We start from the raw sequence: 15188 nt of genomic DNA on the forward strand, positions 1-15188 counted from the left end.
CAAAAACAGGTTGTGGTGTTGGTGCCCTGAAAAAGTTGTTTCTGCACCTAAACATTGGGTTAGGGGTATTTTAAAATTGTTTCAGAGAAAAATCATGTAGGTATTTAACTTTTTTTTAAATTGTTGAGGAACCTTTAATTAATTAATTAACTAATTAGTTAATGGTGCTGAGAATGGAACCCAGTGCCTCACAAAATGCTAGGAAAGTGCTCTACCACTGAGCTTAGAAAACCTGTGCCCAAGATTTTTTTCTCCTCTAGATTTGTTTATTCTGAATCCAAATAAAACAAAACAACAAAACAACAACAAAAAAAACCTAAAGGGCTATTTAAGGATAGAGATGAAACTGTATTTTTGTTGGAGAGACAAATGAAAGTAAATGTAGCTTTCTAAAAAAGTTCAAGTTGAGTTATATTAAAAGTATTATGGGCACTCAAAGCTTTTTAAAAATCTATTTTGTATAAGAAAATGGGGGAGAACAGAGTGTTCACCCACCTCCTATCTTTGTTTAGGATCCTGCCAAGTTGCTTAGGCTGGCCTCAAACTTGCAACCCTCCTGCCTTAGCCTCCCAAGTCGCTGGGATTATAGGCATGTGCCACCACACCCATCATCTTTGTCTTTCTACTCATTTGGTACCAGTTTGGGCCTCTGCCATTTACCTTTGCTAATTTTTCTGTTTACATGCTTTTAGTAATAAATAGGCATATGGAATTGCAACAAAAATATAGGAAAGCATCCAGTCTTCCTGTGTGACTGATTTCTGTAATAACTTGTCAGAAACGAGCTATCTTGCTGTTTTTCCTTTCACAGATGCTGTACTTTAAGAAAAGGACACTTGTTTTGATATTCTGCTCATTGTTTTTCTAATGAAATGTCATTATTAATCCATCCTAGAGGTGGTGGCTTTTATAAGATTTTGACAAGGAATGTGAGCAAACAAAATTTGTAATACAAACCTTTAAATTCTTTTAATATCAGTGTTGTTCTCAGTTTAATTCATATTTCCACTGTGTAATTGTAAAAATACTTTTTATTTTACAAATATTGTGTAAAGAAAGAATGAAGGTAATTCTATGGCTCACTTTAGTAATCTACAAATGAGGTAGTCTGAATATAGATTTTTTTGGGGGGCGGTGATAGTTTCTTTTTTTGTAATTATGAAGATATGCTAGTTTCAATTTTAAAGAAACAGAATAAACCAGAACCTATTGCAACTCTTCACTTATTCATTTTTATTTTTTATAATGATAAGACACTTTGTCAGTCTTAGCCTAAGTCTCCCTTGGTTGACTACTGTTTTAAACTTTCAAATTGGATGAGAGCTAACATAATTAGGCTAGTGTGTCTCATCAGTAAAAAGTCTTTGAATTTTCAGCTTTAGCAGAATAGGTTGAATAGCGGTCCTTTTTTTTTTAAAGACAGATTTTAATACCTGTTTTTTGAAAGCATTTCTTTTTTAAAAGTTCTGTTAGAAATTAGATTTAAGAAGCTTAAAATTAGATCTAGTAAGTGTTGGTTTGATTCCTAGTTATATATTGTATAGACAGAGATAGGATATTAGTCTTGAAGGAGGTTAGTTACAGTCATAACTCAATTCTGTTTCCTCATTTTTCTATTCTTTAGTTATTTTATATATTCTTTTGTTAGGGCGAATCTTTCCCCTTTGCAATTGTTTCCAAGGTCTTTAATTTTATTTTTATTACTCATTTGTGCCTTTAGATGGCCCCATTGAAAAGCCAGCTATAAATGTAGATAATTGCAGTGTTTATGTACAAAGAGTACATAGGAATGGGAAGGGAAGGATAAATAGTTTTGGCTCTGAAAGGGTGGTGACTTGAATTGGGGTCAAGTTGAACAGAAACCTAGATATAAAGCTGCATAAATGTGATAAGCAGGAAGAAGATAAGACTGGAAAGGTAAGCACAGGTCAGATCATAAAAGCATTGTATTCATGCTAAGGATTTTGGACTCTTAAATGAGATTTAAGCAAGGGGAGAGATCTTATTAGATTTGTATTTGTATCCGTACCATGGCAGCAGTATGGATCATCGTTTGTGGGTGCTAGAGAACCCAAAAGTCTTAAGAGGCTGAACTCCTCACTTGTGGCAGCTAAAACTACAGAAGTACATTAGAATGTTCCTAATGAAAAGAGAATCTTACTAGAGTTCACTGGAGAGCACATTATTAGTTGGAGAGAAAGAAATCGTGAAGCTTTAAAAAGGTAAGAGAAAACAGAAGGACAAGTGGAAGTTATGTAAGCCAAGAGAGCAATGGTTTATAGTGTCAGATGTTACAGAGAGGTCAGGTAAAGTAAGACTTGAAAATACTGGTGGATAAGCACAGCCAGAACAGCTTCTTTTGAATTATTGAGACAAGCCAGATTCTGTTTGGTTGGAGCATAGGTAAGAGAGCCCTTGAAAAACTTGTATTCTTTTAAGAAATTTGGTACTGAAGAGATCAGAGAACAAAAGATTTGTTACAGTAGTTTTGCTGAAGATTTTCAATTGTAAAGCTTATTTATTTTCTAATATTTGATGTTGGTTCTCATTCTTGGATTGGTCATCAGAGGAGTTTAAAAATCTTTGCTGGCTGCTTGTCCTGTTACTGTATTTAGGAGGTATAATGTTATATCCTAACCCTTACAAAATGATCTGAAAATGATTTATTATATTAAAACCACAAAAAGTGTTCGTCTTTTTCCTTGGTAATTTCCAGGCTGGAAAAAGGTGTAAAAATTCTGTATGAATTATTTGAAATTAGAAAATACATTTTGAGTGCTATTTAGGGATTTTCCTTATTTTTTATTTGCAACTTACAATTATTCAAATTGTGAATATGATGAATGTTAGTATCTTGATGAGCTCTGAGCTTGTTATGTATTAGGTTTTTAAGAAAATGTGCATGCCTATAAATTTATCAGCTCAGGAGGCTGAGGCAGGAGGATTGTAAGTTCAAAGGCAGCCTCAGCAACTTAGTGAGGTCCTGAGCAATTTAGTGAGACTGTGGCTCAAAATTAAAAAAAAAAAAAAAAAAAGTTTTGGGGATGTGGCTCAGTGGTTAAGCATCTCTGGGTTTAATCCCTGGTACCAAAGAAAAAGATGTCTTTCATTCATAAATTGGTCTAACTACTAATTGCCAGTGTTCATTTTCTTACTTTTTAAAAAATTTGAAATGTGAGAAGAAACTAAAGAAACAATTCTTCCTGATTATCTGAAGTGTAAATTATCTACATCTGTGACAAACCATTTTCTTCCCTCTTCCTTCAGAAAAGTATCTTTAACATCCCGCTTGTTATGGGCTCTCCTGGGACCTACAGAAGGAGGATGCTGTAACCTAACTAGGTGGACTAGCTGTGGGTATTATTGGTAATTACTGACACTAATGGCTTTGTAAGTGGACTATTTATATGAAGACTTGTTAAATTGAAATATGGGTGCATGATGAAAGTAGGCATGATGAAAGTGTGTATATTAAATGGAATGTAGTAATTTAAAAATATTAGTTTCTTTTAAAAAATAATAATGGAGAAAATTCGTTTGTAACTTAAGTGGTTTCCTTAATATGCTGTTCAGCCAAAAGTTTTGGAAGATCTCCATCAAGAAAACAAAATTATTCATCGAAGAGTGAAAACTGTGGGGAAGAAACTTTTGAAGATTTACTTTTAAAGTATAAGCAAATACAGTTGGAACTGGAATGCATCAATAAGGATGAAAAACTAGCCTTGAGTAACAAAGAAGAGAATGTACAGGAAGATCCCAAAACATTGAACTTAGAGGACCAAACAAGCACTGATACTGTCAGTATTACAAAAGACTCAAGTAAAGAAGTAGCTCCTGAGGAGAAAACACAGGTCAAAACTTTTCAGGCATTTGAATTAAAACCACTCAGGCAAAAATTGACTTTACCAGGAGATAAGAATCGGTTAAAAAAAGTTAAAGATGGAGCAAAACAGCTTTCCCTGAAATCTGATACTACTGAATCTAGTCAAGGTAATGGAATTAAATATTTCAATTAGTGATAAGACTTCTTTCTCTAAAGGAGTAATAATGTTGTGAAAATGCACTTCATTGAAATGATTCTAATTAATTTTTCTATACTTTTTTGTAGATGTTCATATTATTTAGTAATTTGTCTTATTTCTTGCTATGCTGACCAAAAGTTATTTATTTATTTATTTATTTTTTAGAGAGAGAGAGAGAGAGAGGAGAGAATTTTAATATTTATTTTTTAGTTTTCGACGGACACAACATCTTTGTATGTGGTGCTGAGGATTGAACCCGGGCTGCACGCATGCCAGGCGAGCGTGCTACTGCTTGAGCCACATCCCCAGCCCCAAAAGTTATAATATAGTTTTGAACATAGGTGATAGCAGTGGGCACCTTTGTTTGTTAAATTAAAGGGAATACTTCTAACATTTACCATTAAGCATGTGTTTTAAGGTTTTTGTAGGTTTGTAAGTTTTAAGCTTTATTGGATAAAGGATGTTCCCCTTCATTCCCAGTTTTGAAATTTTATTTTTTTAGCATGAATGGGTATTGAAGTTTATCACATCTTTTTTCCCCCCTTTTCATTGAGATGAGCATTTATCTCCTTTAATTGATTTTTAGTGTTAAATGACCCTTGTATGCCTGGACTAAAGAGTCCATGATAAGTCATATGCATTAAAATATGCTCTTTTTAGTGTATAGATCTTCATATTTTGACAAATGCAGACAGTTTGGGTGTCAGTAACCATCACCAGCCACTGCAATTAAAGACACAAAGGAGTTCCATTAACCCCTAACAAATGCCCTTTTGTAGTTAATGCCTCCCTCTACCTTTAGCTGGCCTGGTAATCACTAATCTGTCCCTGTATTTTTGCCTTTTTTAGAATATTACAAATATGTATTACTTTTTGTTTTTCCCTTGAGGAACTGAGTTTTGAACCCAGAGCCTTGCATGTGTTAGGTAAGGGTTCTACCACTGAGTTATATCCCCCAGCTGTTGTTATTTTTAGTTTGAAACACAGGCTTTTTTAGGTTGCAGAGGCTGATCTTGAGCTTAAGATATTTGTTAGATCTTGCTGGTAAAAGCTTTTGGAACTTAAATGGAGTTTTTTTCCTAAGACTCTTTTTCTTCTTCTTCTTTTTTTTTTTTTGTAATGCTAGGAATGTAGTTTAGGCCTTCACTTGCTAGTCAAGTGCTCTAACATTGAGCTATGCCTCCAACCTTATGGGACTCTCTTAAGTTACTGACTGTTCATATTTTTTATTGTTGTTAAGGCAGTTTACTATGTAAAATATATATGTGCATATATATATATTTTAGTAATGTCTTTATTTCTTGTAAATTGTAAAAATAATGATGTTAATCTTAAGGATTTTTAACCTCTTTAATACCTATAAAAAGTATCTGTTTTATCTCCTTCCTTTTTTCTTATTAATTTCCCTGAAAATAAGTCGATAGGTTTATAATTCATTAATTTTGGCCTCTTTCTTACTAAAATCTTTTTAGTCCTTAAAATTTGTATTTTAGCTATATTCCCAACCCTTGAAGCTGGATTATTTATCAATTTTTGCCTTAAATACTTTGAGGTTGTAGAATTAATATTATGTAGTGACTTTATTTCTAGTAATTTTTTTCTAAAAGTCTATTCTATTTTCCATTAATAATTATACTGTTTTTCTCTTGATAAGTATATATGATGCATATTGTTTTTTAGCCTTTCAGTCTTTCTTGGTATCTCATGTCACTTGTACATTGTATAGAGATGAATTTAATTTGTAATTTAGCTTGGCAGTCTTTTTTTTTTTTTAGGTATAACATGTAGTTCATTAACATTTTTTATGATTATTGCTATTTGAATTTTTTTCCTGCCTCTTTTCCCCCCATATAATTTTCTTTCTTTTGCTAGTTTGGAAGTTAACTATTACATTTCTGGTTTCATTGGTTCTTCTAGAAGTTGTGATGTGAATTTTAATTTTTTTCCCCTCCTGAGTCCTAGGGATGGAACCCAGAACCTCCATACTAGGGAAGGGCTGTACCACTGAACTATACTCCCAGTATAACATGAATTTTTAAAATTCACATGTCTAAAATCAATCAAGATCTGTACCCTCTCTCTGAAATAAAAGAACTGGTTGGTGTTTGAGGATGTAGCTCAGTTGTAGAGTACTTGCCCAGCATGTGCAGAGTCCTGGTTTGATCCCCAACATCCCCCCCCCCCAAAAAAAAGTGTTTTTATATCTTTCTCCTTTTATTTAGTACTTTCTTAGTTTATTCTTTCATATATATCTAGAATCACTTATGCTAAAATACATTCTTTAATTTTTTAAATGTGTGACTCTTAAGTGATAAACTATGTCTACTGTCTTTTATTAAAGGTAATTTCCTTGAGTTTAGAATTCTAAATTGGTTAATTTAAAGTTAACCAAATTCTAAATAATCTCACCATACTGAAGTTATTTCTGGCTTCTATTGATTTTGAAAAGTTAGCTATTAGACTTTTTTTGTTGTTGTTACTGGGAATTGAACTCATGGGCATTTTCCCATCCCTAGCCCTTTTTATTTTGCTAAGTTGTTGAGGTTGGTCTTGAACTTGTGATTCTTCTGCTTTAGCCTCCCGAACTGCTGGGATTACAGGTGTGTGTCACTGTGCCCCACTAACACTCATTTTCCTAAGTGTGGTCCCTAATGACCAGTGTTTCTGTCAACTTGGCAAAAATACAGATTCTCAGGTCTTACCCCACGTCCCCTGAATTGTGAGCTTTGAGAGTGGGGCTCAATATTTATTTATATTTATCCCACCCTCCTGTTGATTTTTGGTATATACTAAAGGTTGAGACTCACTGAACTGGAGTAATGATCCTAATGCAGAAATCAATATCTGGTATATTTGGGTTAGAGTAAAGAGGGCTATGCTATTAAAGAAGAATGAGGGTATGAATAGTGAGAGAGAAGAAATTGGGGATGGCAAGTCGGGCACGTCATATAGAGCTCTGTAACAACTTTGATTTTTTTTTTATTCTGAACGAAATAGGGAGCTGTTACAGGGTCTTGAGACACGGATGAACATAATCTGTTTTGTTTTCAAAAGATAATTCTAGTTATAGTCAAGAATATTCTATAGAGAGTAAGGTTGACTATATTCACTGGTGTTTTTCTTGAAATTTTGGGGTTTCTGAAATTCTATACACATTTGGATATTTTTTATAACTGATTTTTTTTCTTTTTCTTTTTTTTTTAAAGAATTGCTTTTTCTCAAAATTAAATATAAAAAAACCATCTGGGAAGGTGGCTGGGATTGTGGCTCAGTGGTAGAGTGTTCGGTCCTGCATGTGCGAGACCCTGGGTTAGATCCTCAGCATCATATAAAAATAAATAAATGAAATAAATGTATTGTGTTCAACTACAACTAAAAAATAAATATAAAAAAACAGCTGGGGATATAGTTCAGTGGTTAAATGCCTCTGGGTTCAATCCCTGGTACAAAAAAAAAATTATTTTTCTGTGTAATTTACTATTTTTCATGTCCTTGGTGGTCCATTTTCCTGGTATATTTTTATTGTTATGATTTTAACTGTCATGTGTATGCTTATGACTCTTACTAACAACTTATTTAAGAATCCTAGTTAATAATTTTTTAAATACTGTGTGACCATACAAGACCAATTTGCATTTTGGAGGTTTTGAGTAAAAGCTGAAATAATTTTATTGTTTAGAGCCATGATCGTGACAGGACAATGCCTGACTACCCTGTTACTACCTTGTTGGTCGATTTAAACAATAACCTGTGTTTATAATTTTAGTGTAAAATTTTATGTCTGAAATTTATGGTTTGTACTTGTTTTTTTTAAATATTTATTTTTTAGTTGTAGCTAGACACAATACCTTTATTTTACTTATTTATTTTTATGTGGTGCTGAAGATTGAACCCAGGGTCTGGCACGTGCGAGGTGAGCACTGTACCACTGAGCCACAACCCCAGCCTTATACTTGTTTTTAAGGTGTCATTTTGCTCGTAATATTCCTAACAGGGACGTGGTTTGGTTTTGTATCAGAGGGAGGTGCCACTTTCTATAGTCAAGTGAGATCTTAATAAACTAGTAAATTTCTCATGTAGGAGAAAAACCTACTGCTTTCTATACTTATTATTGGAATGTTTTTTGTGTCTCTTTATTTTGCCCCATTTTTCTCCAATAGTTATTTCTATTTTAGTATTTTTTGAATGAAGTGTGGTCAATTTTGTTATAATGGGGCATATATATTCCTAAAAATCACCATACTGCAAATTTATACAACAGAAACCACAGGGTTTATGGGGGAAAATGGGGCTAGGGGAATTTTCTCAAAAACTTTTGTTAGTGGCATATGAAAAAAGATAATAATCAAGGAAAATAATAGCATAGCTTTACACATAAAATGAATTAAAAGTGCTTGAAACATAAGTATGTGTGTAGAAATGGAAGATTTGCCCTTATGCATTGTTACTGTGAAGTGGGATAAGAAGTGGTACTTGAACTCAGTAAGTTGTGACACCAGATGTGGATAGGGGTGCTCATAACACACATAAATGAACTGAGGTACCTGGTAGAGGCTAATGTGTCCTTTCTGTATTTCTGAATATCTCAGATCATGTAAGTACAGTTTTCTGTCACTTTTAGTATGTTATTGAGACAAATCCTATATAAGTAAATATGAAACTTGTGTTATGCTCAAATTATTTTTTAATATATCAATCATATTGTGACATTCACACTTGCAGAGTAAGCCTTATTGTGGAATTCACCTATCTCAAGATTTGGTGATACCCTTCTATTTGTTGTATCTAGTGTACTTGGTTAGTTATCTCTTAATTTATTGAATGAACTTCAAATTTTTTTACAAGTAGGCCCATTTGAACAATCAAATTAAGATGTTTGGAACAGTGATAGGTGTGGTATTTTGGAAAAAATAGTAGGTTTGGAGTTTATACTAGTTTAAATTCTAGCTTTGCAACTTGAGTTTGTCATCTTGAAAGATTTTTGTGTTTTAAACTTCAACCATTTTAATAAAAAATTATGTATATCAATACTACTGTATATGATGTGATTTTTTAAAAGCTGTTATAGATTAGATAATATATATGTAAAGTTTGATACTTCAGAAACTGGGCCCTAAGCCAAAATTCTGGGAAAATGTGGGAATGGATTTAATTTTGTTGATACTTAAACTGTTTCTGCTGGTGCTGGTCTAGATAAATAAAAGATCAGTTTTATGATGTATACATCCAGTATAATCTCTAAATGTCAAATTCGTTTCAACTGTAGAGAACTAGATTAATTTATTCATCATAATGCCTAACTTGTGAAGCAGTGGATTTGATCTTCAGCACCACATAAAATAAATAAAGATTTTTAAAAAAATTTTTTAAAGATATTTTTGCTCAGATTTTTATTATTTTATTTTAGATTGAATATGGTTATATTTTAGAATATTTAAAAGATGCTGTTTTATTTTAAAGGATTAGAAGATAAAGAACAAAATTTAACAAGAAGAATTAGTACCTCAGATATTCTATCTGAAAAGGTAAGATATGCCTTGTGGGATTGGATATCTCTCTTCTTTTGAAATCATTTCTGTAACTATTTGGACATAGTTTTAAGATAAAGTGTGTAGAGATATCTTAAGAGTCTCCATTAGGTTCTGCAAATTATGTTACATCGAAGTGTTATACACATTGGTAGATGATTTTCTTGTTTGTTTGTTTCGTTTTGAAACTTTTAATTTTGATGAGAGATATTCTTTTCCTTTTTTTTTTTTTTTTTTCTTCTTTGTGGATTATCCTGTATGGGGAAGCTTTGGAGTTAGGTAGATCTTGACATGGTATTGGATTCCAGCTACTCCCTCTTACTAGCTGAATGATCTGTCAGCTGTGTAAGCACTTTTTAAACTTTGCTTGCCTGTTTTCTACAAAAGGAGTTTAATGTCATGTGTCGCCTGTGTTGTTGTGAAGCCACAACACAATAAAGTGCAGAAGCATTAAACACTATGTTTAAAATAGTAATAGACATAATAACTCAAGGCTTTTTGTTGAATTCATTAGAGATCTGAAATATATGTAATTTCTTCTATTGAGACTTCAGTTTGTTGTCATGAGTAAATTGAAATGAATCAGCCTAGGAACTTTAGGAAAGATGGTCCTGAATTTAGGAATAACAGACACATGTACATGGGTGTGCATATGCATATACACATAGATACATACTCAAACGTTTTTCATATCCTTAGAATAATTATGCAAAGAAAGTTGACGTGTATGTTTTATAAATGAAGTAAAATTCATTTTGGTAGATAAAATGACTTGTTTAAAGTTACATAGAAATTAGGTGTGCAAGCAAGAATTGAATTAGGTTTTCTGAATCCTACCTAGTTCAATACTCTTCGTAACTTGTAGTTGTGTGACAGAATCAGTGATTTCTTTTTATTTTTTCATTCTAAAGGAAGCAGCTGCACAGAGTAATCAGTGTCTCAATGGAGTAATATTAAACTGTAGATCAGTACTTTCCAATATAATTTTCTATAATGAAATGTTCTATAGCTGCATTCCAATATGATAATTATGAGTCATGTGTAGTTATTAAGAAACTGAAATGTGATTGATGTGGCTTAGGTACAAATTTCTAAATTCAGCTTTAGTTAATTTGAATCACATTTGGCTCAGTACTACCATATTGGACAGTATACCTATAGAACTTGAGTACAAAGCAATAGAATTGGGTATGTTTAAGTGAGTTAAGAACAATTATGATAATTATTATTATTACATGTATTATTTACATGTATTTCCCAGCAGTGGAAATAACTGTATTCTGGTTTGGTTAAATGGAAGTACAAAAGTATATGATAGTAATTCAGTTAGAGATTTATGGTAGCAAATATTAAGTTAGGTAATTAGGTAGGATCTACTGTTTTCTTTATGCTTAGGAATAGAAATAATTGGATTTTGGAAAAACATTATTACAATTTACTAATAAGAAGAAATTATAACAGTGGCCTTAAACTTTTGCAGTGTTAAACTCTGGTTCAACTGATTCCTCTCTTTTTTTTTTTGGTACTGAGGATTGAACTCAGGGACACTGAGTTCCACATCCCCAGTCCTATTTTGTATTTTATTTTTAGGGACAGGGTTTCACTGAGTTGCTTAGTTCCTTGCCGTTGTTGAGGCTGGCTTTGAACTCACCATCCTTCTGTCTCAGTCTCCCCAGCTGTTGGGATTACAGGCATGCAATACTGTGCCCAGCTGACTGCTTTCTTCTGCTCTGTAACTTCAAAGAACCATCCTAACCCAACCCATCCCGAATCCATGAAGAACCTCTGCTTGGGAAGCCTGGCATTTTTAGTTTATTGTAGTTAAAATGTGGAGAATGGATTAATTTTTAAAAATTATCTCAAAAATGTAGTAGAGGAAGGGTTGGAGAAAGGTTGATCGGTAGATACTAAATTATAGTAATAAGGGAGTAAGCAGTTCAAATGTACACATCTCCTAGTAGGGTGACTATAGAGAACAGTTAGGTACTATGTATTTCAAAAAGCTTGAAGAATGGATTTTGAAAGACTTCCCATAAAGAAATGATAAATATTTGAAGTGATGGTTAACCCTGATTTAAACATTACATAATGTATACATGTATCAAAATATTGCATGGTACTCCACTAATATGTATATTTTTTATATACCAGTTAAAATTACTATTAAAAAACATACAGTAAAAAAATATGAAGTTATTTAGGAGAAAAGTTTCTTAAGATCTGCTTTTAACGTAGCTTCCTATTTTAGTTTTCCTAAAGAAGCCTAGGGTGTTCAAAATATTTTAAATATTCAGATAAACATTTATAGGTTTAGACCATGAAATATTCATATGTAAGCAAATTTCTACAGATTCTTTTTCCTTCAACAGTGTAGTAAATAAAAAAAATATAAAGTTTGCAGGCTTGAACCTTGAACCTTGACATGCAGGATATCTGTTCTTTGTATTACTTGTGAATTTAATAAATCACATGATTATGGAACCACATCATTCTTTTTATTCTTTATTCCTTAACCTTTTCTTCTTCCATCTGTTGCCATCAGAGTTTTATGGTTTCAAGTTTGGGTAGCCCTATAAATGCTCATGTCTAACTGATAACTTTTCCTTTATACAGAATCCTTTTCTGTCATTTGTACTCTCTTCCTCCAATCCTGCATATTTAAATATATGCACAAAAGCCTCCACTCATTGATCTTTTTTGGGTTATAGAAATTAAGTTAGGATCTTGAGCAATGGGAAGTAAATTAGTTGCCTTTTAAATATTTGCCTGAAAACTAACTTTAAATTTTAATCTTGTTATCAATTTGACTTGATGAAATGTTTATGAAGCAATAGAATTTAAATATTTTAACTGTTTAAATATTTAACTGTTTAAATATTTTAACTGTGCTTTTTTTTTTTTTTTAATTTTGTTTTTAAAGAAGCTCGGTGAAGATGAAGAGGAGCTGTCTGAGTTACAACTTCGCCTTTTGGCTCTTCAGTCAGCCAGTAAAAAATGGCAACAGAAAGAACAGCAGGTGATGAAAGAAAGCAAAGAAAAATTGACTAAGACAAAAACTGTACAGCAAAAAGTTAAAACCAGTACAAAAACACATTCGGCCAAAAAAGTTAGCACAACAGGTGATTATTTTTATTAAATTCTTTTAATTGAATTCATGCATCATTAGTTTCTGGATTTTCATTTAGAAAGTATTGAGTTTGGGGAATTTTAAGGTTTTAAAGTAAAGGACAGTCTTGTAAAAACAGAACTTAGAGGAGCAATTGTATACATGGGTCAGTGATAATGAAAAAACATTTAAAAGCTCTTTTAGTACCTGATGTTTGTGTATTTTGCATTTAAAGCAAAACAGGCATTGAGGAAGCAGCAAACAAAGGCGTGGAAAAAACTGCAACAACAAAAAGAACAGGAAAGACAGAAAGAAGAGGATCAGCGGAAACAAGCTGAAGAAGAAGAGAGAAGGAAAAGAGAAGAAGAAATCAGAAAGATTCGAGATCTCTCAAATCAGGAAGAGCAGTACAATCGATTCATGAAATTGGTTGGTGGAAAGAGGAGATCAAGAAGTAAAGTAAGGAATGCAAAACAGACTCAAAAGTCAACTAAGTAAAACTAAGTAGCTTGTGTTAGAGATTCTTTATAAATATCTCTTAGGGAGGAAAAAAGGTATGATTGGGAATGAATCTTTTGTACTCACAGATATTAATAGTAGAAGAAATGACAAGATAAAATTTTGGCTATCAAAGACTGCTTTTAGCTTTTTGATCACTTCCTACTTAGAAGAAAGCAAGATTATTAAATTGTGGTAAGGATGTATTCTGGAAATGATTGTTTCTTAAGTATAGGATTTTATTAGTTTTTCATTGTTCAGTAATGTAGAATGAGAAGTATTTCATGATTAATTGAATTGGCTATTTTAAAGAGTGTTAAATCATCATGTAATTAATTACTTTAGTACTTGTGGCTGTTTTGTATTTAGTCATTTAGTGTTTGTTATGCATTACTGTGTAAAAGTCAATGAAAGTATCTGTTTTTATGTGTTAGGAAGTTTACTGGAGATTTTATATTGATCTAATGCTAGTATCAGTGATGGGCTTTGGAATTTTGTGCTTAAAGAATACTTATGAATGCATGTTTATAATGAAAAATAGAGGAAATTAAAAGGTAAGAGTTTTTTAATTGGAGGGAGATAGGAGTTAGGTTTACTTAAGCAAGAAATATAATGAATTTTCGTACTTTGAATTTTTACAAAGTACTTTGATATAGTCTTTCACTGGAGATAAGGATTATTTTTACATTGTCCTTTTATTTCCATCTGTACAGATTTTGCTAGTTTTTAGTTTGTAGGACTGTCACTGAGCCAAACATTTTAAGCAGAAAACAACACATAAACACAAACACATTAACCCACAGTTTATAGTTTTCAGATATTATTACTTTATACATAATTATTAAACATAATAATTTGGGGGAAACATTCTAATACAATTCTTGATGACATAAAACTGGCATTTATTCATAAAGAGAAGCCTCAAGTTTTAAAGAGCTTGATGTTGATAGGCTTGGTGGCACATAACTGCAATCCCAGCAAGTTGGGAGCCTGAGACAGGATTGCAAGTTCAAGGCCATTCTCAGCAACTTATGGAGACACTGTCTTAAAAATAAAAAATAGAAAAAGGAATATAGCTCAGTGACAAAGTGTCCCTGGGTTCAATCCTCAGTACTGAAAACAAAACAAAACAAAACAAACAAAAATACTTGGGGTGATCTTTTTGTAGTTCCTTTTAGATATATATGACCAGAGACTGTGTTTGACATGTTATACATGCATGGAGTATAACTTCCCATTCTTTGGTTGTGCATGATGTGCAGTTAAACTGATCATGTATTCATTCATGAACATAGGAAAGTTATATCCGATTCATTCTTCTGTCTTTCTTATTGTCATCCCCCTTTCATTCGGTGTGATCTTATTTTATAGAGGAATAGCTAATTATTTAATGGCTCCACTATGGGAAATTTCGTCTGTTAGAGTTCATTTTCTGTCTAGTGCCATGTTCATAAAGTATCCACTGGAGTGTACCTGTCCTGTAGATTGGATTTCCCAAATTTTATATGGTTAGGAGACCTAACTGAATCATGATTTTTTTAATACTGTTCCCTAGAAGGTAATTATCAGTTCTTTTATGATTTATAGTCTAATAATAGCCTAAGACAGAAAATGCTTTGAAACTAAGAAAAACATGTTGTATACTTAGTCATCAGATCCTGACCTGAGGCGATCCTTAGATAAGCAACCCACTGATAGTGGAGGAGGCATATATCAATATGATAACTATGAAGAAGTTGCTATGGATACAGATAGTGAAACCAATTCTCCAGGTATGATCCAAAATTTGAAACATTTTCCTGTTCATAATTATTAGAGAATGGTCATTATGTAAAACTATGAAAGAAATGTATAATGAAAATAAGATTTGCTAATGAGTTGTATAACCATAGACATTTAGTATTCAGTAAACCTCAAATGTATATTAACCTTTTATTCCCAAGTGTTTCATTCTAGATAGCGTTTAAAGGAAAAGGATTATTTAAACTCTGTGTTAACAGTTTGATCTAAAAAGTGAAGATTGTGGAAATGATG

General features: G+C 32.4%; 1 protein-coding gene across 3 annotated transcripts in view; it reads left to right on the forward strand.

Moving 5' to 3' along the window:
• Zfc3h1 (zinc finger C3H1-type containing) overlaps positions 1 to 15188 on the forward strand; it is a 49194-nt gene that overhangs the window by 2059 nt on the left and 31947 nt on the right. For 2 of the 3 annotated variants that reach the window (XR_013440447.1, XM_005330415.5), the window contains exons 2-6: positions 3574 to 3990; positions 9483 to 9547; positions 12471 to 12669; positions 12892 to 13115; positions 14803 to 14926. Coding sequence is in view for 2 of the 3 variants with exons in the window: in XM_005330415.5 (XP_005330472.1) it covers positions 3574 to 3990; positions 9483 to 9547; positions 12471 to 12669; positions 12892 to 13115; positions 14803 to 14926 (1029 nt within the window). In the remaining variant the exon portion in view is untranslated. The remainder of the gene's footprint in view (positions 1 to 3573; positions 3991 to 9482; positions 9548 to 12470; positions 12670 to 12891; positions 13116 to 14802; positions 14927 to 15188) is intronic. The other variant, XM_021729908.3, reaches the window with a different exon arrangement.

Source organism: Ictidomys tridecemlineatus, chromosome 6, assembly GCF_052094955.1.
Source record: "Ictidomys tridecemlineatus isolate mIctTri1 chromosome 6, mIctTri1.hap1, whole genome shotgun sequence".
Taxonomy (NCBI): domain Eukaryota; kingdom Metazoa; phylum Chordata; class Mammalia; order Rodentia; family Sciuridae; genus Ictidomys; species Ictidomys tridecemlineatus.